We start from the raw sequence: 22,252 nt of genomic DNA, 5'->3' as shown, positions 1-22,252 counted from the left end.
ACTGTGCCTATATACAACCATCCCTGTACCATAAAAACTCTTTATTACCCCTATATACTACTCGTCCCTGAGGCCCAAAAACGTGTTACTACCCCTATACACAGCCCATCACAGAGGCTTAAAAACTCTTGATTACCCCTATACACTACCCATCCATTAGCCATAAAAACATTTATTACCCCTATATTCTATCCATAAAAATGAACTACTTTTTATTTATTAACTTTGTACATTAAATAACAGAAAGCAATAAACGTAATGAATAATTACTGAAATATAATCATGTAAAACTAATGTTAAAGTATGTTTAGCCTATTATTTTTTCAAAGGCCTGATTTAGGGTTTGGCCAAAGAGGGTACTCCACCGCAACTGCAATGGAGTACCCTCTATGCCAAACCCTCAGTTCACCAGTCTATTTTACAAGAGAGAGGACCTAAATCATGACAGTAACAGAACCTACTACTCCAGCTTGACCAACGGCGTACTCCTCTGACAGCCAGAAAGAGTATGGGCTGGATGAGGTTCACATATAACACCATCCACACCATTTAAAGTGGACGGTGTATTTTTTTTTAGTGTTTGTCATGCCAGGTTTTACTTGGCAGTGAAGGACAATAAATAAAAAAGTATTGACCCTCAAACCACTCCTTTGGTGTGGCGGCAATAGTTTTTGCTTTTTTAAAAATAAAATTGGACTTTAGGACAAAACTTGTTAGAAGTTTGATGGGCAGCCATCATGGTTGATGGAGCGGTCTGTCAAACCTTTAACACCTTGATAGGAACTACTGTGGTGGTGGTCCCTACCAATTTTAAGAGATGTCCGGAGGGCTGGTGGAAATCTTTAAATGTGGAAAACGGTACTCATAAGGACAATGAAGTATTTTACTCCGTCACCCCGATGGAGTAAATTTCATACTCTGCACTTTAAATCACGCTTAAAGTATTTAACATTTATTATGTATATTATTAATTTATTTAAATGTAATTTACTATTACAATAAATTAATTGTATATTGTGTATACATATATAAAACATATAGCAATATAAAAAACCCAAAATGGTGTGTGTATATATATATATATATATATATATATATATATATATATATATATATATATATATATATATATATATGCATACATATATATATATGCATATATATATATATATATGATAGATAGAGTGACATTTATATATTAACAATTATAAATATGTATCTAGCAATATCTACATTTAATCTATAGCGGTCACGATTGTGATGTAATAGGCCAGAGTTTTCATAGAAAGAGTGTTTTTTGTAGCGCTAATAACTTTAGGACTGTTCGACGAATATTCACAAAACGTACTAAAGAAAAGTGGACACATACCAGCTCTGTTGTGGAAATGTTTGTGGTGGTCCTTTAAGAGGGGACCAAGAAAAAGAGGTAGTCTCAAAATGTTGATTTCCCATGTCAACAAGCTAATACTGAAAAAATGGCTGGACAGAATTACATCAAATTTGCCAGAAAGTTAGCACTGTAATCCAGCAGCAGCGAGACGCCAGTAGACCGCCACCGACCGTATCATGACATAGGATATGGCCTGGCGGTGTTCCGCTGGCAGATGCTGGTGCTGGCAGCAGTGCCACATCCCATCTCCTGCTGGAGGACCCCCTGCAAGCAGGTAAGTCAGGTGCTCCGACAGGGGAGGGGGTGTGTGTGTGTGTGTGTGTGTGACTGTTTTTGTGTGCGTGCATGAGGCGTGTGGAATGCGTGTGTGAATGAATGGGTGTAAGTGTGCATGTATGTTGTGTTGTGTGAATGTGTGTGTGCTAGGATGTATGTCAGTGTGTGTTGATGTGTGTGTGAATGTATTCATGCATGGGTTAATGTGTGTATGCGTGAGTATGTCTGTGCATTTAGGTGTGTGTATGTCGGGGGTTGGGAGGGGTAGAGGTAGGGGGAGAGTGGGGGAGTACTCTGGGAAGGGGGAGACCCCTATCGGTGTCAGGGAAGAACTCCCTGGCACTGACAGTGCATACTGCCATGGTTTTCGTGGCAGTAAGATTGCCACGAAAACCTTGGCGGTTGGCGGGGCCATAATCCCTAGGGTGGGATTGTGACGGCCGCCTGTCTGGAGACCGAAGTCTCCAGCCCGGTGGCTGTTACCGCCCTCCGCCGCCATGGCCATGATCATAGCTGGAATTCCGCCAGACTTCTGGAAGAATTCCGGCTCTGGTCATAATATGGCAGACGGTAGGTAGCAACGGCGACGGTCTTTTGGAGGCCGTCGCCATGGCGGTAGGCGGCATTTACCGCCATTGTCATCATGAGGTACTTAGTCCTATTTCTAGGTCTGTGCCTGTATCCCGCTTTTTAGTTCTGAAAATCGGGTCACCCTATGCATGAGAGCAGGGTGAGCATCTGCGGGGCATGTGGGGTGATCCCAATAGGACTTCCTCTTGATTGGATGGCCACAACATGGCAAAATGTTGTGGCAGCAATTACAGGACTCAACATCATTGTCCCTGTTTTGTCATAGAAACTATGGTTAGTGCTCTAGCAAGTTAAAATGAGGGCATATTTTCTATGAGTTCTCAAATGTACTTCTCATCCTTGTCAGTAAATCATTCTGACATGCAGACTGAAACATGTACTTTCAACACCAGCAGCAGTCTGTCAATTAACTCCCCAGTGTTCTACTGCAGCTGCCCACACTGTTCTAATAAAATACTAAAGTGCTAATATTTGTTTTTATGACAAAACTGTGGCACACCTGAAAAACATAAAAAATTTGCTTTAGTAACGAACAAAACAAGGGAGTTAATTTTGCCACAGAAATTAAAGTTAGTGCTCTAGAAAGCTAAAATGAGGACAAGCAGGTGGCAGAGACAAGTGAGGGCAATTGGGAGAATGCAAGGCCACGCACATGGACAACGGAGAGTGGTGGAACGGAGCAGGGGCAGCAAGCTGACAAGAGGGCAGGTGGGAGGGGCACACAGACAATGAACAGAGGACAGGCAAGAGAAGGACAGGAGCAGCATGTTGACCACAGAGTGCTGGCTGACTTGACCAGAGACAGCATAACAGACCATTAAGGGCAGGGACAGGGGCAGCAACCTGGCTATGGAGGATAAGTCAGAAGTGGCAGCACTAAGGACCACAGAGGGCAAGAGGGAGGTGTAGGGGCATGCAGAAGAAGAGAGGCAGCAGGGGCAGCAAGCTGACCACAGAGAGGAGGCTGACATTAGCACAATAAGCAAGCAGGCGGAAAGGGGGTGATTACATTGCCACCTCTGCCTGCCCTCCGTGTCATACACACTAAGAGTTGGATGTCCACCCGTAACTCTTTTTGTGCGGTCCAGGGAGCACGACAAAGCTCGGTTTTGGGTCTAGCCGGTGGAGATGCTCCTCTTCCTTCGAGGGAAGAGGGGGAGCAAAGAAGGTTGGCAAGGTGACAGTCTGACCCAGATGGAATGGGGTCACCACCTTAGGAAGGAAAGAGGCACGGTGAGTAGCACCACCTTTTCCGGAAACACAGTGAGATATGGTGGCTTAGATGATAAGGCCTGTATCTCACTCACCCTCCAGGCAGACGGTATTGCCTCTAAAAAGGCTGTCTTCATGGTTAGCAGCCAGAGGGGTCAGTTGTGCAATAGCTCAAAAGGAGTGCACATGAGATATGGGAGAACTAGATTGAGATCCCACTGAGACATTATAAAGGTGGCAGGGGGAAGCATATTTACTAGCCCTTCAAGAAACCTATTTACAATAAGGGATTTGAAAAAAAGAGGGTTAATCAGGCAGCTGCAAAAAGGCTGATAGAGAAGAGAAGGTGCGGGCATCTCCACTAACCAGAGTGTTCTGGGGCACCGTAACAGGAGGCCTGAGCCTTCTAGGCTCACCACCAAGTGTTGCGGTTCCTGCATGGGTGAGGTGTGAAGCAGCTCCCCCATAGCAGGCTTTGTTCGTGACACAAGCGAGTACACAGGCTCTCACCCCATGGGGTCAGAAACGTGTTTGGTAGGGGCAGCCTGGCACAGACTGGTCAGAACTACACTAGAGACTTGGGTAAAATACAGGGGGCATCTCTAAGATGTGACAGGTACCATGTGGTTTGAACCTAGCCTTTCTCAAGACTTCCTCAACGCACTCAAAGAAAAACACGACAAAATGTCAAAGAAAAAAGGCCTATGAAAAAGTGACAGAGGGGTAGCTCGCTCCGAATCTGTGCCATCTGGAGCAGAAAGAAAAGAACTGACACCCGTGCGCCTGGGTGGCACCTATACAGGTGACCGCAACAAATAATAAACATTACAGCTGGGAAGACCTCTTCCCACCAGGGGAGAGAGATCTCTAGACTTCCTACCACCGTAGTTTAGTATGTGTACAAGCAATGTGCCCATGAGTCCTTAGGGGTGCCAGATTAAAGTGCCCTTATGGACAGAAGCAGTGTTCTTACTGTTACTGGAGAAGAACCTGGTGTTATTGATAGTATGTACGGGAGTTCCTTAGTACAATATCTGGTAATGAGAGAGTGTATGCCTGAGATACGAATGTTATAGTTGTTGTTAATTGTATGAGGAGCCACTGTGTGGGAAGGCCTTGCAGACTTTATTTAGGGGACAATCAAAAGATGTTGTGTTGCTGCAGTAGAGAGAAGGGGACCTTTGGTGGCTTAAAGGATGGAAAGCTTGACAGGCCAGCAATGCTGGCTCAAAGCAAGATGGGCAGATTCCTTTGGTCTGCTCTGGTCAACGGTTGTCCCAGCAGCCAGTATGGAGATGATATGGAGCCAAGACAAAATTAAGTCTTCAGACTTTAAGTAAGACAATACGTGCACAAAGAATGATATGTCACCACTAAAGGAACATCAAGTGGATGAGGATGGGTGAGGCTAAGTACTACTCCTGCATTCTAGGTGGGGGGGGATTAAATTAGGGCCCAGTAACTAGCCAGGATAGGTCTTGGATTCCCTCACAAGGGTTTCTGAAATGCCAGATATTTACGGAATGAGTGGACTTTGTCAGATATTTTTCAGCGGCCCCGGGTAAACAGAGATTACTGGGCCACAATTGAGGTGGCTGGTGGGAGCTTACCAGTGCTCTTGTGTGACTTGACTTACTATGCCACTGAAAAATAAGCATCACTTATGCCCTTACAGCACTGCCCCGTGATAGTGATGCAAGCTGTCCAAAGCTTCTCAGGTGTAGGTAGCAGAAGAACGAGTTACTTACCTTCGGTAACGACTTTTCTGGTGGATACATTAGCTACCTGTGGATTCCTCACCTAATGAATACTCCCATGGCGCCAGCATTCAACGGAAATCTTCTTCCTAGCTTCTGCACGTCGACAAGTACGTCACATTTGCCCACGCGACACCGTCTGACGTCATACAGGCAATAAGAAGTCCTCGCCGACGTGCCGACGTCAGTACCAACATTTTTTACGTGCCTGAGAACAATAAACTAATGTGATGAAAGACAAAAGCAACATCTCATAACATTGCAAACCACACATCATTGCAAGAAGATGGCTATAAATTTAATATATATATATATATATTTTTTTAAATAAATATATACACTAAATATATATATATATACAAATATATATATATATATATATATATATATATATACACATATAAACATATACATCTGTCCATATATACATAATCTATTGTAGTCCTCAAGACCAAGAGGAGCACACTCAAGAATTACTTGGTGAGACCAAAAAGGCAACGGGGAGGCGGTTGGGTCCGCGAGGAATCCACAGGTAGCTAATGTATCCACCAGAAAAGTCGTTAGCGAAGGTAAGTAACTCGTTCTTCTGATGGAACTACCTGTGGATTCCTCACCTAATGAATAGAGTCCCAAAGCAGTACCGCGCTCGGTGGTGGGTGCCTGTATGGTCAAACCAAGAAATCCTGCAGCACTGACCGTGCAAAATGGCCGTCCCTTCTGACCTCAGAGTCCAAGCAGTAATGCTTTGCAAAAGTGTGAAGGGACGACCAAGTTGCGGCCTTGCAGATGTCGACCATAGGAACACCTCTAGCCAAGGCCGAAGTGGCCGACTTAGCCCTGGTGGAATGAGCTCTAATACCATCAGGAGGATCCTTCTTTGCTAAAGAGTAACACATTTTAATGCAAAGAACAACCCACCTGGAGAGTGTTCTCTTGTGGACTGCCTTTCTTCTCCTCTTCCCCACGTATCCGATGAAAAGCTGATCCTCCAGTCTGAAATCCTTCGTTCTGTCTATGTAAAAGCTTCACGCCCTCTTTGGGTCCAAGCGATGTAGTCTCTCTTCTTCCTTTGAAGGATGAGGCAGAGGATAGAACGTGGACAGAATAATTGACTAGGCCAAATGGAAGGGTGAAACAACCTTAGGAAGGAAAGCAGCCTTGGTCCTCAACACCACCTTATCCCTGTAAAAAGTTGTATAAGGGGGTTTCACTGACAAAGCCTGCAACTCACTCACTCTCCTTGCAGATGTTATAGCAACCAGGAAGACTGTCTTAAAAACTAACAATCTTAAGGGGCAAGAATGCATAGGTTCAAAAGGGGACCCCATAAGGAAAGTTAGGACCAAGGACTAATCCCATTGAGGCGGCATAACGAAAGGATTTGGAGGATATTTATTCATAAGGCCCTTCAAGAATCTAAGTACTATAGGAGATTTAAATAACGAAGGTTGGTCTGGAAGACAAATGAAGGCTGACAAGGCAGACAAGTAACCTTTAATAGTAGCCACTGCACAACCCCTCTGTGCTAAAGACAAAGCAAAAGATAAAACATCTGACAAATGAGCACGTAAGGGATCAATCTGTCTCTCTCCACACCATACCACAAATTTAGACCACCTATTAGCGTAGATAGATTTAGTGGAATGTCGCCTGGCCGCTAAGATAATATCCACTACATCAGGCGGGAGAGAGAAGGAACTCAGGTTACCCCGTTCAATCTCCAGGCATGAAGGTGCAGACTCTGGAGGTTGGGGTGTAAAACCTGCCCCTGCGACTGCGAGAGGAGGTCTGCCCTGAGAGGGAGACGGAGCGGAGGGCACAGTGAGAGTTGGAGAAGGTCGGAATACCACACCCTCCTTGGCCAATCCGGAGCTATTAAGATTACCTGGGCCCGGTCTTGGCGAATTTTCCTCAATACTCGAGGAATCAAGGGTATGGGGGGAAACGCGTAAAGCAACTGGTCGCACCAGGTTCTCTGACACGCGTCCCCCAAAGCTCCCTGCACCGGATACTGGAGGCTGCAGAATAACGGACAGTGCGAGTTCTCCCGGGTGGCAAACAGATCTATCCGAGGAAACCCCCACAACTGGAAGATTAGATGGACTTGATCTGGATGGAGACGCCACTCGTGGTCGGCCGAGAAATGGCGACTGAGACTGTCCGCACGTACATTCAAGACTCCGGCCAGATGATTTGCTACCAAGCAAATCCGATGATCCTTCGCCCAGGACCATAGCCGAAGAGCTTCTCTGCAGAGAAGGTACGACCCCACTCCTCCCTGTTTGTTTATATACCACATCGCGGTAGTATTGTTCGTCAGGACCTGAACCGACTGACCGCGAAGGGATGGGAGGAAGGCCTTGAGAGCCAGACGTACAGCCCGTAACTCCAACAGATTGATATGAAAAATCTGTTCCTCTGGAGACCAAAGCTCTTTGATCTCCAGGTCCCCCAGATGAGCTCCCCACCCTAGAGTGGAAGCATCCGTTATGACCGTGGTCACTGGTGGAGGCTGCGTGAACGGCCTTCCTTGGGAAAGATTGTCGTCCGCAACCCATCACTTCAAATCCGTGGCAGCATCTCTGGAGATCCTGACAGAACCTTCGAGATCTCCTCTGTGTTGAGACCACTGCCTTCGGAGGCACCACTGAAGAGCCCTCATGTGCCAGCGAGCATGCGTGACCAACAGTATGCAGGAGGCAAACAGACCGAGCAGACGAAGGACCTTGAGGACTGGAATGACCGCTCCACTTCGAAACATTGGAACCAACTCCTGAATATCTTGAATCCGCTGAGGCGGAGGAAAGGCTCGATCCAATGTTGTATCCAGTACTGCCCCTATGAACAGGAGGCGTTGAGAGGGCTCTAGGTGAGATTTGGGCACGTTCACCGAAAAGCCCAGGTCGAACAACAACTGGGTTGTTGACTGCAGATGATGCAACACAAGCTCCGGGGACTTGGCTTTGATCAACCAGTCGTCCAGGTAAGGGAATACTGCTATCCCCTTCCTTCTGAGCTCTGCCGCAACCACCGACATCCCCTTCGTGAAGACTCGAGGTGCTGAAGTAAGACCAAATGGGAGGACCGCAAACTGATAGTTCTGCGACCCCACCACAAACCGGAGATACTTCCTGTGCGACTTGAGTATGGGGATATGAAAGTAAGCATCCTGCAAGTCGACAGACACCATCCAATCTCCCTTGTTCAACGCCAAAAGCACCTGAGCTAGGGTCAGCATCTTGAACTTTTCCTGTTTGAGGAACCAATTCAAAATCCTCAGGTCCAGGATTGGTCTCAACCGACCATCCTTCTTGGGAATCAGGAAGTACCTTGAGTAACAACCTTGACCCTTTACCTGCTCTGGAACCAACTCCACCGCGCCCTTTGAAAGGAGGACTTGAACCTCCTGTTCTAACAACAGGAGGTGTTCTTCTGAACAATAAGATGGGCGGGGCGGGATGGGGGGCGGAAACTCCCGAAAGGGAAGGGTGTAGCCTTTTCCCACAATGCTGGTAACCCAGGGGTCTGATGTGATGACCTCCCACTTGTGAAGAAAATGCAGTAACCTTCCCCCTACAGGAGAGGAGTGAGTGGGAATTGGTGGAAGCCTAAGGCTGCTTCCCCTGCTGCACCCCTCCAGAGGACGAGGAAGAGGCAGAGTGCTGCTGAGAGGCTCCTCTGGTACGGACCCTACCCCTCCCTCTAAATGATCTAAATGTGAGAGAGGAGGTAGGTTGTTGGAATTTTACCTGAAAGAAAGAGGAGGATGAGCCACGACCAAATCCTCGAAACCTCCTAAAAAATCTGGAGGAGCCAGAAGAAGCGGCTTGCAGTCCTAACGACTTTGCCGTGGCCCTGCTTTCCTTAAACCTCTCCAAGGCCGAATCTGCCTTGGCACCAAAAAGTTTCTCCCCATCAAACGGGAGGTCCAACAGGGTCGACTGCACATCCGAAGAGAACCCTGAGTTGCGAAGCCAAGCCTGTCTTCTCGCAACCACCGCCGTGCCCATTGCTCTAGCCACCGAGTCAGTTGTATCCAACCCAGATTGGATAACCTGGATTGCAGCAGCCTGAGCATCCGACACGAGATTCAAGAGTCCTTGAGGAAGCTCTGTATGCGAAGATGTTATCTCGTCCATCAGAGCATAGATGTACCTCCCCAAGATACACGTAGCGTTGGTGGACTTTAACGCCATGCTACAAGACGAAAACACTTTCTTCGACTGTGAGTCCATCTTTTTGGAGTCTCTGTCCGCCGGCACTGTTGGAAAAGATCCAGGCGCAGATCTTGCAGAACAGGAAGCCTGGACCACCAAGCTTTCCGGCGTAGGGTGTCTGGAAAGAAAGCCAGGGTCAGATGGTGCAGCCCGATACCTCCTGGCCACAGACCTATTGACAGCCGAGGAAGATACCGGCTTCTTCCAGACCTCCAATACCGGTTCAAGCAGCGCCTCGTTAAATGGCAAAAGAGGCTCTGCCGATGGAGAGGCCGGATGTAAGACCTCAGTCAGTAAATTTTGTTTCGCCTCAGCCACCGGTAAAGGCAGTTCGAGGAAGTTAGCCGCCTTCCTTATCACAGCATGAAAAGTGGCTGCCTCTTCAGTATACACCCCTGGAGATGACAAGTCCCACTCAGGGGAAGTATCAAGGCCACTAGCTGTATCCAGTCCATGAAGACCTTCGCCAGAATCCTCAATTTCTCCTTCCTCCAGGACCCGTTGATATTCTTGTTCCTGCAAGAGACGGAGAACACGTCTCCTCGAATGTAACCTCTCCTCAATTCTCGGCGTCGACATGGCGTCTGCAGAAGTCGAGGAACGACGCCGATCACCGGATCCGTCCGACGCCGGGTCAGGCGCCACAGGAAGCTTTGACGCCGAGCCAGGAGTCGGATGAAGAGAAGTGTGTCTCGGAGTCTCAGAAGGCCCTGCCGGGGTCACTGGCCGAAACCCCGAAGCTGATGGAGCCGAAACCTCCGGGGCCGAAACCTCTGGAGCCACCGGAGCCGACACCGGCGCTGAGCCCACATTCCCCAAGGGGAGAAAGGGCATGAAGGGTGCTGGCCGTAGCGGCGCCGGAGCACCCAAGCTGAAAGCCAACGGACCCGAAGGACCAGTCGGAGCACCGCCTGGAGCCATCTGCTAGAAGATGGTAAACATCGCATTTAAAAATGCTGTATTATCAGCTCCAGGGGCCGGGAAAGCCGGATACTGGGGTGCCTGGATCGAAGAAGACCCCGACGCCGGCCTAGACGTCTGCGACGTCGGTGAGAACACCTGAGGCTGTGGCACCTCAAACACAGAAGACGTCTGCCCCGGCGAAGTCGGTGAAGCCGGAGAAGGCAACGGCGTCGATGGATGAGGAGTGACTGTGGGACTGACCTCCCAAGTCTTCCGACGCCGAGCCGATGGCGACCTCGATCGAGACCTCTCCTTGCTCGAATGGCGCCGTGAGTCCCGACGGCGTCGGGAGTCTCGATGACGTCGATGAGACTTCGGCGAGGAGGATTTTCTATGGTGTCTCTTCTCCTTTCTCTTCGACTTCGCCATAAAGAGTTTGGCCTCTCGCTCCTTCAGGGCTTTCGGATTCATGTGTTGACATGAATCACACGTGGCCACATCGTGGTCGGAACTCAAACACCACAAGCAGTCCGAATGTGGGTCAGTAACCGACATTTTGCCCCCACACTCTCAACAGGGCTTGAAACCAGACTTCCTCTGAGACATAGTAATCTCAGAGAAAAAACACGCAGCAGAAAAACACACTGTAACTCGAAAAGCAACAGTAGCTCCCTCGAAGATAACCGTTTCGAATGGCACGGAAAAAAGGGAACTGACGTCGGCACGTCGGCGAGGACTTCTTATTGCCTGTATGACGTCAGACGGCGTTGCGTGGGCAAATGTGACGTCCTCGTCGACGTGCAGAAGCTAGGAAGAAGATTTCCGTTGAATGCTGGCGCCATGGGAGTATTCATTAGGTGAGGAATCCACAGGTAGTTGTATCCATCAGAAATTCATGGCTCAACAAACACAGCATACAGCAAAGTAATGGCTGTCCAAACCAAGGCTTAACTTTTTGGAGAAAAAAAAGTACTTTATACCCACTATACAATACTATACAAACATGATATAAACAGTGGTACACAGGGGAAAAAGGGGTCTAATGATGTTCTGCTGCTAAAGAGAACTAAGGCAAGACAAAAAGCAGTCTCTGACAGAATGGTTCATCTGCACTACAAAGGTGACCACTGATTCCACCTTTTCACACCCTCCAACAAATCTAATGGGACTGTTCAGCAAGGAATAATCAGGCAGAACTCAGCTGATCGGTGACTGCTCTATTTCAAAAGCCGGCCCTGTCTCGGTCTTTTCACACTTAAACTTCTAGTACATCTCAAAACCCTCCGGAATGGCAGCAATACACTTTGCTTGTCTGGGAGGCTGTGGCCTAGCCTCCACCTTGTGCAATAGATTCCACTATTCTCATGTCATGCACTCATCTGCCATACAGGTTCATGTTATCAGTCACCTTATACTCTCATTATCCACATACCAAGCACATGGGATGTCAGTGCAAGGACCCCGTCATAGCGCTTGACCTTACAGAGTGAGGTCAGTAGGCTATATGTGCATTACCAGAAGCAGGGAAGAGGGACCTTTCTTCCACTATTAATTCCAAAATGGTATGTTGCCATGATTAGAAAGCCTGTGGAAGCCAGTACACGGACAGTAGCGTATGTAGGAAGGAAGCATGAGCAGTGTACCCCTGCAGACAACAGCTCCACTCTGGGTACCACTATCTTTACTCCTGCGATGCCTCACATCGATTGTCATGCGTGGTAGGCACCTAAAAAAATCAAGATTATTGTGGGAACTTGCAGTTGGCTAACTTGGAGGAGGGGTGCATGCCTGCAAAAACCCATGCGGAGGACATTCCTATACCAACAAAATGAACAATGGAAGTTTAGTCTACCCCACCATCTCTGAGACTCCACTGGCCTAAAGAACTTACATGTCAGTTACTAGCTCTATGGTACATGAGAAGCCCCTGTCCTCAGATGAATTAAGAGAGGAGCTGATAACCTTAGGACTCCGAAGGCAGACGGAATGTGGAGTGATTAGCGCACCCTATGTGAGTTATTACTGTATTGTCTGCCTAGCTACCCAACTGTCAGTGGCTCCATTTTATAGCAGCCACTGAGATGGCCAATGCAACCTCCTCTGTCTTAGAGATTTACAAGGATGACCCAGGGTGAAAGTTTAGTAATGTATTTTTAGTACTGAATGGGGTCCTCCACGCACAAACTAGTGTGTACATTTGTGCTAAAAAATACTCTCTCTTTCAGTGTGGGTAGTGACTGAGAAAGCGGAGGAGAGAGAGAGAGAGAGACGGGGAACACTCTGAATAAACATGTACAGGTTCATATATTGTGTTCTAGTTAATCATATCCTCCCATATGAACCTGAAACCCTTGGGTACATGTTGTTCTGTAATACTCTCAAGGCAAAAAGAGGTTGATTTCTGGGCAAAGACCATCCACAAATTTCCTCGAATACATTTATCTATTTTGCATTTTCTTCACCTAGCTCAGCCATCTCATTTCAGGTAGCATGCTAATCAGTGGCCCAAGAGGCAGAAAGGCAAGAGATTTATACCTGGCAACATGGCAGTCTCTGGTACAGAACTAGTGTACCATATGTTCCAGTCTCTGGAGTATTGCTCAAAAGAGTTCATGATGCCATGGAAGTTCGTCAACTTGTCTAGCTCAGTGATGTTGTCCCAGTTAGAATCAGCCAACCACCTGGAGCAGGGGTTATCCATCTGCCCTTCCCTGTCAAGTACCTGCAAGGGAACAGCAAATGTTAATATAGGTTAGATTTGTATTGTTTCAAATGGAATAGCACAGGTATAACTGGGTCTTTCAGACAGTTTTGTAATCTAACGTCCACCTTTCATAAAGATTAACAGGCGCTAGGGGACAGTTAAATCCAAGAAGTAGGCTAAATAAATATATACACTATCCCATTCACTTGGTGTACCCTGTTCTGTTATGTAGTAGCATGAAAACAAACAACAGATGTTTTGACAATATGAGGATATTCTTTTGGATGATAGAGCTTTGCCTCCAGTCTTTCCTCAGGGTCACGAGTTCCAGCAATATGAGGCCACACCTCTTCACATACATGTACCAGCACTCCTCCTCCAAGAACGTACTCCTCACGTTAACAAGCTTAGAGTATTCCTAAACAGCATGACGACCCTACCTGCCCACAATAGGTGAAATATTTGCAGCTTTGGTTTCTAAGCTAGATCTCAAGCTTACACTAGCTCGCCAGATTCTTTCAGAGCTACACAAACTTTTAGCAATGTCAAGGCACGGCCCCTGGGTGTTACAAGTTACAAGGAATAGCCATTTTGCAGCTTGTAACATTAGTGTAACTAAAGTGTATAACACTGGAAGTGATTATTCTTTGTTGACCTTTTTCAGTATTCACAAACCTGCAATTTAATAGTAAGTTTACAATTGCAGAGGCTCAGCAGTCAAAGCGGAGAACTCTGCACATAAGAAGAAAGGACTGTCCTATCTTTTCACATGCACAATTCTCTGCTCCGGCTACTGAGCCTCTGCACTCGTAAACTTAATATTAAATAGCAGTTTTCTATAGATTATATTTTTTATCTTGAAAAAGACACAAAAACGAATAAAATCGGATAAGGGGACCGAGATATTAAATTTTAAAGAATTATTTTTTTCTAGCACCTAGAAACAAAAAGCACCTCAACCGGGGCAAAGTCAAAGTTTAAGGCCGACTGCGATGGAGCTACTCAGCTACAGCCCGCGGGAGGCCTCGGTCAAAAGTTTACCTTAGGACTTAGTCGTTTTTCAGAAGATTTTCCTCAGCAGGACGAACCTGCCAGTCCAATCCGACCTCCTGGAACTCTTCTTCGGATACGTGTCGCGGGAGGCCTTGGTGGAGATTTTTACCTTCAGACTTAGTCGTTTTTTCGAGGTGAAAATCCTTCGACCGGGGCAAACCTGGATCTTGATCCGACGTTCTTGGAGCCCTCCTCAGAAACGCTGGCTGGGAGGTACCGGTCAACTTCCTACGTTCGGACGTAGTCTCTTTTTGGAGATTTTCTTCACTGGGACGAACCTGCAAGTCAGGCCGGGTCGCGGTTGAGGCAAGCCGGCTAGAGTTGCCGTGGGGGGTCGGTCCCTCTATGGAGCTTTTTCTCCAAACTTCTGGATCTTCTTCCAGATGTTCCTTTAAGGTTCTTTGGGGGTCCACAGCTCACCCCAAAGTTCGAGAAGCTCTGAGATGATCCTTGGGGGTGTGGACTACAACTCCCAGAATGCACCTGGCGCAAACTCCTTTTTGGCCGCTGGACAGTGGTCAGCTGGTTGAGTTCTTCAGGAGTTGGTGCAGGGGACTCTGGTTAGAAATTTTTCACCTGTAGCAAACAGGGAGTCCCTCCTTGAACCAGTTGAAGCCAGGCAAAGTCCTTCTTGTGGTGAAGCCCAAGTGTGCAGCTGGTGCAGTCTTTCAGAGTGCAGGGTCCAGGTGCAGGCCAGGGGTCCAGAAGGCAGTCCTTCTTCTTCTGTAGTTCTTTCCGTAGGGATCTGTTAGGGAACTGAGGAGTGGGTGCAGGTCTGCCAGTTTTATCCCTGCTCCTGGGTGAAAAACAGGGGGGGGCTGGTTCTCCAATCAGGTGCAGGGTCCTTCCCCCTGTGATGACCACTTCCTGTGAAGTGTGGCAAAAATTAATCCCAGGAGGCAACATTCCTCAAAAATCCATCATGGCTGAAAGTGATTTTTGGAGGTTACATCTGGCTGAGCCCACCCACTGGTGTGGCTAAACATCCTAAACACACCCCTCTCCTGCCCTCTCCTAATCTAATCAAGGGGGCACCTAACTGTCTGGGTTTTCAGGATGTGGGGGTGTAGCTGGGTTGCTCCAAATGTCCTTCTCTGCCTTTGAAGACCAGTTTGGCAGCCCTCCCCCTTCCTGCCTTACCATCTGCTGAGGGGAGATCTCCTCCCACAGGCACATCTCTTTGTGTGAAGCCAGGCCACTTCACACCTCATCAAGGCAACCTGGCCAGGCTGCCAGAGGCTGGCCAATCACAGCACAGCAGCATACCAATGCAGGGCTGAAGTTGGCAACTTTTGAGGTAAAGTTTAAAACTCTTTACCTGAACAAGTTATATTAAATCCAACAACTGGAAGTTGTGGGAATTATTATAACAATTATTTTGATACCAAACTTCTGGTATCTGTTACTTAAGGGGACTTTTAAAATTAAAATAAAGTCTCCCCGTTCTAGCCTATGGAGGCCATTCACTACAATGAGGGAAAAACAAATTTGGCTGTTTTACCTCACCAGGGCCTATACAACTATTTTTATAAGGTCCCTGCTTTTAGTTACATGGCACCCAGCCCTAGGGGCACATAGGGCACAACTTAGGGGTGACTTAAATGTAAAAAATAAGGTAGTTTAAGACTTTGGAACTACTTTTAATTCCAAAGTCGAATTTGCATATAACTTTAATTTAAAAGCAGCCAGCAAGGCAGGCAGGAAGCTGGCCCTCTACGTAAAGTGAGCCAGTTGGGTAACCCTTATATGTGTATCCACCCTTGGTGTAATGACTACCTCGAACTGAGTGGTGGAAGATGTATGGGGTGTGACGATGGAGCATGTCTTTAAGCACGAGGAGGTAATGAGGGGAGTGCTCGGTGGAGGTCGACTGCTGGGCTGACAGGAGCTTCAGGGATCGTTCCCTAAAAGCTTTCGGAGCCATGGTCTGGCAGTCGGAGCACGAGTTCGAATGGTGCTTGCGCTTGAGACACCATAGACATACCTGGTGTGGATTCATAACCAACATGGCACAATGGCAGGCGCCACACAGTTTGAATCTGGTCTTTCCTGAGGTCATCGTCACACAGACGCAGAAAGTCTTGACAAAAAGGTTGAAAAAGGCCTGCCAAAAAAGACAGAGGGTAGCTCTGTTCCAGATCTGTGCTTAACCGGCACAGAAGGATAAGAACTGACTTATGCGCACCTGGGTGGTGCCTCTATAGGCAACCGTGACATCACAGATGGCTCCAATGGGACTGGCGACGCCACAAGTATCTGAACGACGCCACCCGATTGCGCACACAAAGGTATTGCTCAGCAAAAGTTCTGGATTCCAAGCTTACGCCTGGAAATTCTAAAGTTAAGGTATCTGCAGCTAGAAGTCTCTATCAGATAAGAAACTTTTCCTCTAATGGCTCAGTATGTAGATCATTAGAACTGATAAACAGACTGTGAACTTAAATAGCACTATTACTCTAGATTTTGTTTGTTGGCATCTTAGCACATTTTTGTTTCTTTTATTATATTATGTCAGTGTTCTACTCTCTTGAGGTGGCCCCTCCTTCAATCTGTGTGCATGATATCTTACAGTGTTGAGGTGTTATGAGGTTACTCTGGTGTCTTTTTACTACTCCTCTAATGGAGGTATTTCTTACTGAAAATAATACACTGGATTTTAGTACTAATCATGCTGCAAACAGCCAGCACATTCTGTTTGCTGTTCTTTGTAGCATTTTAATTCTCACTCCTTGCGCAAAAATGTTTGTAGAGATTTCTAAAAGATGACTATCTGGTTGGTGAAATTAATTAAAGTCATCATAATAGCACCTCCGTATAATTTTCAGTTATTGTCTTCGTCAAATACATGGTTTGCTTTTTACTTGTGGCCTGAAATGAGCCAACCATTGCTGAAACGTTCAGTAATGTTAATTCAAGTCAAGACTACTCAGAACCCTGCGTTAAAAGGTTCTCATGCAGGAATTATTGCAGCTATAATAATGTAACAGTGCAAAAAAACATCTTAAAGATCCATGGACTAACTTACCAGATCTGGCACGGGGAAAACTTGTGTGTGTGCAAATTCAACTGTACCTGTGATGACCAAGTTATCTCTAGCAGTACCAAAGGAAGATGGTACAACCGCTCATTAAATAACTAGCTAGGGCCTTGGCAGTACAGAAGGAGAAGAAACAAGAGGTCTCACTGTATCATAAAGTGAGTTTTCTAATAGATACCGATGGGAAGACTCTAGCAATAAAAGTATTCCAATATCTCAGCAGGAACACATCAGACAATAGCTCTTCAATGTGGGTACAAAAACGAGCAGTTGACAAGAGTTGGGTGTCAAAATATAGCTACCAACCATTTTGTTATTATTAACAGAGATTGTAAAGTTTGTGGGTTGTTACTTCCCTAAAAGTTGTTGCCATTACAAAAACACGTTTTGAGGCGCCGGATGGCCTGGGAAGAAAAGAATGGCAATAATTTGCTGCATAGTATCACTGCTCAGTACAGGTCGCATGAAAGATTTATGCCACATGTTCAGAGGAAGCACGCAGGATAACGTTATACACAATGGCACTCATTACAACATTGGCAGTAACTACCGCCACAGCGACGGCCGCCAACATCCCGCTGCCGTGGCTACCAGCTGTTTACGAGTATCATGACCGCCGACGGTATACCACCAGAATGCTGGCGGAACACCACCAACGGTCATGGCGGCGGACGGCGGTAAGGCGGCGCTGCTGACAGCAGCACAGCCACGCCACCAAAACACTGCCGACTGTATCATGAGCAATGATACGGCTTGGCGGTGTTTTGCTGGCGAACGCTGCTGCTGACAGCCGGAGGACCCCTTGAGGGATGTTGTGTGTAAGGGTGGGGTGTATGTTTTGGAATGTGTGCATTCGGGTGTGAGTTGCGTTGAATCCGTGCGTGAATGAGTGATTGTGAGTGTTGCGAATGCATGTGTGTGACAAGGTATGTTGGTGTGTGTTGCAGTGTGTGGGTATGTATGTGTGCATGCGTGGGTGGTGGTGGGTATGCGTGCGTGCATGTGTGTAAATGGGTGCGCGTGTTTATATTTGTGGGGGGCGGGAGGGGAGGGTGGGGAGAGCTCTGGGGAGGGGGAGACCGCTATCAGTGCCAGGGAAGGGATTCCCTAACATTGATAGTGCCTACCGCCATGGTTTTCATGGTGGTATGTATGGCACAAAAACCATGGCAGTAGGCCGGGTCCTAATCCCGAGGGTGGGATTGTGACGACCGCGGGCTGGAGACCAAAGTCTCCAGCCCAGCAGCCGTTACCACCCTGGTGGTCAGTGTGTTAAAGTGGCGGTCTTTGATGGCGGTTACCACCAGTGACAAAATCCCTTTTCTTTTTACCGCCGGCCTGTTGGCGGTCTTAATGCCACTTTAACACTGACCGCCAGGGTTGTAATGAGGGCCTATATATCTAAACTGCAATCAACCGCATACTCTGTAGCTGTTTTGACAATCTAATATGTATGTATGTATGTATACAGCACGTCCAAATCTCCGTTGGACGCCCCTGCTGCATGGGAAATTTAAGAACACGTTAAAAAGCAGTGATGGATTTCTGAAATGGGAGCACTCTGGAACCATTGTTACCACAAAGAAAACCTGTTTTAGGGTGAATATGAAAACAGAAAAATGGGAGTCAGGAATGAAAAATAACAAAACAAATTAATTAAAGTCAGGTATTAATAAAAGCTAAAGTAACCTGCCCAGGATAAAACAATGTTTAAAGAGAAGACAGCACCTTCCACTCCACATTGGAAATAAATGAAAAAGGATGATACAGAGGCTAGCTGGGTGCTACGGTGGTATAATATGGGTGGGACGAGCCAAGCACTTTGAGGCTAGTAAAATTTCAAACGTGCTCTCTCGTGCCAGACTGTGAGAGGACTTTCCATTTATAGGGCTGGAAGGACTGGGTGTAACAATAAGTAAGAAAATGTAACAAAGAGTACGCTTGGTCATCTGATGGAAAAACCTTTATAAAGCAGCAAACAAGAGGTCAGGTGTTCTGAGACTATCTGCCAAACAAGAGAAAGTAGATTTTAAAGATGTAGTATTCAATGCAGAAACCGACCACTGTGTCCTCACAGGAGGTACTCGCAATGAAAACGATGAACTGAAAAACTGTTATAGACGGGGTAAAATTCACTTGCTACACCTCACACTGAGGACAATATCTTATTCCAAGTAGAGTGCAGAATACTGCTCCTAAGGCACTCGATCTTTTTTCCTCGGGCCAAGTAATAAACCCTACAACATAACATTAACCACATCACCTGCAGCAAGAAACAATACTTTAAAGATATGTATTGAAATACTCACCACCCCACCTCTCAGGAGGAAGTTGTACTCATCCATGTTGAGCTTGCCAGACATCTCCATAATTTTCGCGCACATTTGGAAACTGAAGAGCAGCTTGTGACGTTCAAACAAGGCACGGCAAGTGTACCTGCAGAAAAAGAACGAATATTATATGATTATAGCCTTATGGAAAAATGATTGGAATGATAGGAAGAACACAATGGATTAAAAAAATCACCAAACACGGAGTAAAAACAATCACTCAACATCCTGTACCTTCATAAATATAATTTGGTCCTGGACAATGGCTTGGGGCCACTGGAGTTTTAATTGAAGAAAAAACTTATGAAGAGGATCATGGGTTTTGCAGCATTAAGAATCATCATTCCATGCTATGCTGCGGGTGATGTGTAAGAGATTTTTATATTCTCAACTGAAGAGTATCCAGGTGACGTCTACATGCATTAGGAATTTCAGAAGGAGACAGATTTTGTTTGACAATGGCTAAAATGTTTTACATTTGCACTGAAAAGCAAAGAGCATAAAGCTGACACTTTTGGGACTCCACAGGAGGTCCAAAAATCTACAGGCAGGATAATCACTACGTATATGAATTATATTTATACTATTGCACGTAAAGTTATCATTTATGACTATCATCAAAATCTGTTAAGGATCTATCCTTCTTGGACCAACAGAGAACACCTGTAGGCTACATTTTAGTAAAACGCTAGCATACAAAAGGAAATATAAAATGCAGTTTAGAGGGAACCTTAAGATGTCCATGTGACCTTAGGTGATTGAATGAGCGGTATGCTGTTATGCCAATAAGCAGAGTGGCACGTTTTGAGGCCTTCATTTACATTCATACCAAGCATCCAGCAAGAAATGTGAGGCCTGGAGTCACTCGTGCAGTAATTCTGCTTTGTGTAGCCCAGCAAATGGCTTGTGATCTATATATTAATTACCGTACCTATGCTCACTAATGAGGTCATATAGAGTTTGGTAGAGTGGGAGCACCAAACTAAATCAGGAGAGCCACCAAACTCACAGCTTCCTAGCCCCACTTAGTGTTTAGGGGATGCCCTGCTTTCAACAGCGTAGGCTTAGCTAGTTACAGGCAACTAGAGCATAAGTTTAATTTCTGTCTGTTTTGTAAGATGGATGACTCCTCTTAGTCAGGCACTCACCTCCGGACAACGTATAAGTTTGCTAGAAGGTGAGTCTATCCACCGACTGATGCTACAGGATCCATGGGAGGTGTATGTGGCCGGAGTGGTTCTGGCTAATGTTCAGAGCCTATCAGAGAACTTACTTTGGTCCTGCAACTTACCTGTAGACAGCGTAGGTGTGGTAATCATTCAGGTTAGTAATTCGCTCATCGAGCTTCTGACTGCGCTTGCTCTTTTCAATGCTGAGGTTGAAGAGGTCAATGTAGGCGTCCAGGGAAAACTGGTACATTGGGTCAATCCGGCCCATGTCATTCAGGACAAAAAAGAGAATGGAAGCCCTCTGGGCACAAGAACGATACGCCTGAAGGAGAAAGATTCAGCACATTGGAACGGAAAAAAGATAAACTGTCAAAATCATATACAGTAAGACTAATCTGTTAAAAAGAGGCACTTTTTTACTACCTTAAGAAAGCACTTGTGTACCTAAAAGACTGCATGGCAACTTTCACTAGAACATCCCAGTTTATTATTTTGTGTCTACCCAAAACTGAAAATAAAAAATCTACTCTCTGCTTTGAAAAACCTAGCAATACGTCTACAAATGAGTCAGCCACTTACTAACACAAAGTAAATGATTACCTCTGCATGTGACGGCCACTAAAACATTTCCATTTCTACTCACATATAAACATTTAATCTGCCTGCAAGTTTGACTTCTTTGTAAGTTTATTCCATTTAACCCCTGAGTTTCCAGCCATGTGGTCATGCATGCTGTCATTTTTAGCTGCCTGGACCACTCTTTGTAGTTAGGTCCCCCCACTTAATTGTTAACTCGCCTTATTCACATTCATCATGCCGGAGTGCAACTTACTTTTAAACCTCTAACACATTCTCACATTTCTCCTCACAAGCACTCTCATCACGTCCTTGGTGTACCCAAGCAATTGTTTTTTTAAATCCATATTATATATGCATCGAGCTTACCACTAAACTGTCCCTTTACTTGTAATCATTTTCAGGCATGTGTCCTGTTGCTCACTTCACTTATCCTTTGCCAGGTTCTTAATGATTCCTTCATTTTGCCTAATAAGCATGGGCAGCTAATCTTTCTCTTACTCGGCACAAAGATACTTAAAAGACGCCACCTGGATCTCTTTTAGATCTAAATTACATTATTTTCTTTTAAATGGCTTACTCCATCTGTTACATCATTCTAGTTAGCTTTCTCATCTTGCTCTTATTCCAGCCTTTTTTGTATTTCATCCCCTTCAACCCTAGTGCCAGGATACCATTTTGGGAAACCACTCTCTCTTATAAACTCCTTATCCTCATCATTGTCTTTAAGCACTGGACTCTTTGTCAAGAAGAAGATCCTTACCCTCAGCAACACTGGATTGATTATACTGCAGCATGGACGTGCTCACCAAGTTCAAGCTCATGTTTATGTAAATGCATAGTTAATAAGGATAAGTTACTTACCTGTAAATCCTAGTTCTCTTCCAGGGGTATCCTCATCAAAGTCATAAACATTAAATATTCCCGCCTTTGTGCGGGGACCACGGAGCATATATAAAATACACACATATAAAGTATGAAATATGCACGAAAAATATATATAGCATTTTTAGTAGACCAATTTTCATACTAAACTC

At 46.0% G+C, this 22,252-nt stretch overlaps 1 protein-coding gene across 1 annotated transcript in view; it reads right to left on the bottom strand.

Moving 5' to 3' along the window:
• DNAH2 (dynein axonemal heavy chain 2) overlaps positions 1–22,252 on the bottom strand; it is a 1,666,550-nt gene that overhangs the window by 196,257 nt on the left and 1,448,041 nt on the right. Inside the window, exons 74-76 of the mRNA XM_069218683.1 lie at positions 20,762–20,961; positions 19,450–19,576; positions 12,882–13,068 (exon numbers count right to left, since the gene is read on the bottom strand). Coding sequence (XP_069074784.1) covers positions 12,882–13,068; positions 19,450–19,576; positions 20,762–20,961 — 514 coding nt within the window. The remainder of the gene's footprint in view (positions 1–12,881; positions 13,069–19,449; positions 19,577–20,761; positions 20,962–22,252) is intronic.

Source organism: Pleurodeles waltl, chromosome 12 (assembly GCF_031143425.1).
Source record: "Pleurodeles waltl isolate 20211129_DDA chromosome 12, aPleWal1.hap1.20221129, whole genome shotgun sequence".
NCBI classification, from domain to species: domain Eukaryota; kingdom Metazoa; phylum Chordata; class Amphibia; order Caudata; family Salamandridae; genus Pleurodeles; species Pleurodeles waltl.
Note: the sequence above shows the minus strand (reverse complement) of the source record. Positions and strands in the feature narration are given on the sequence as shown.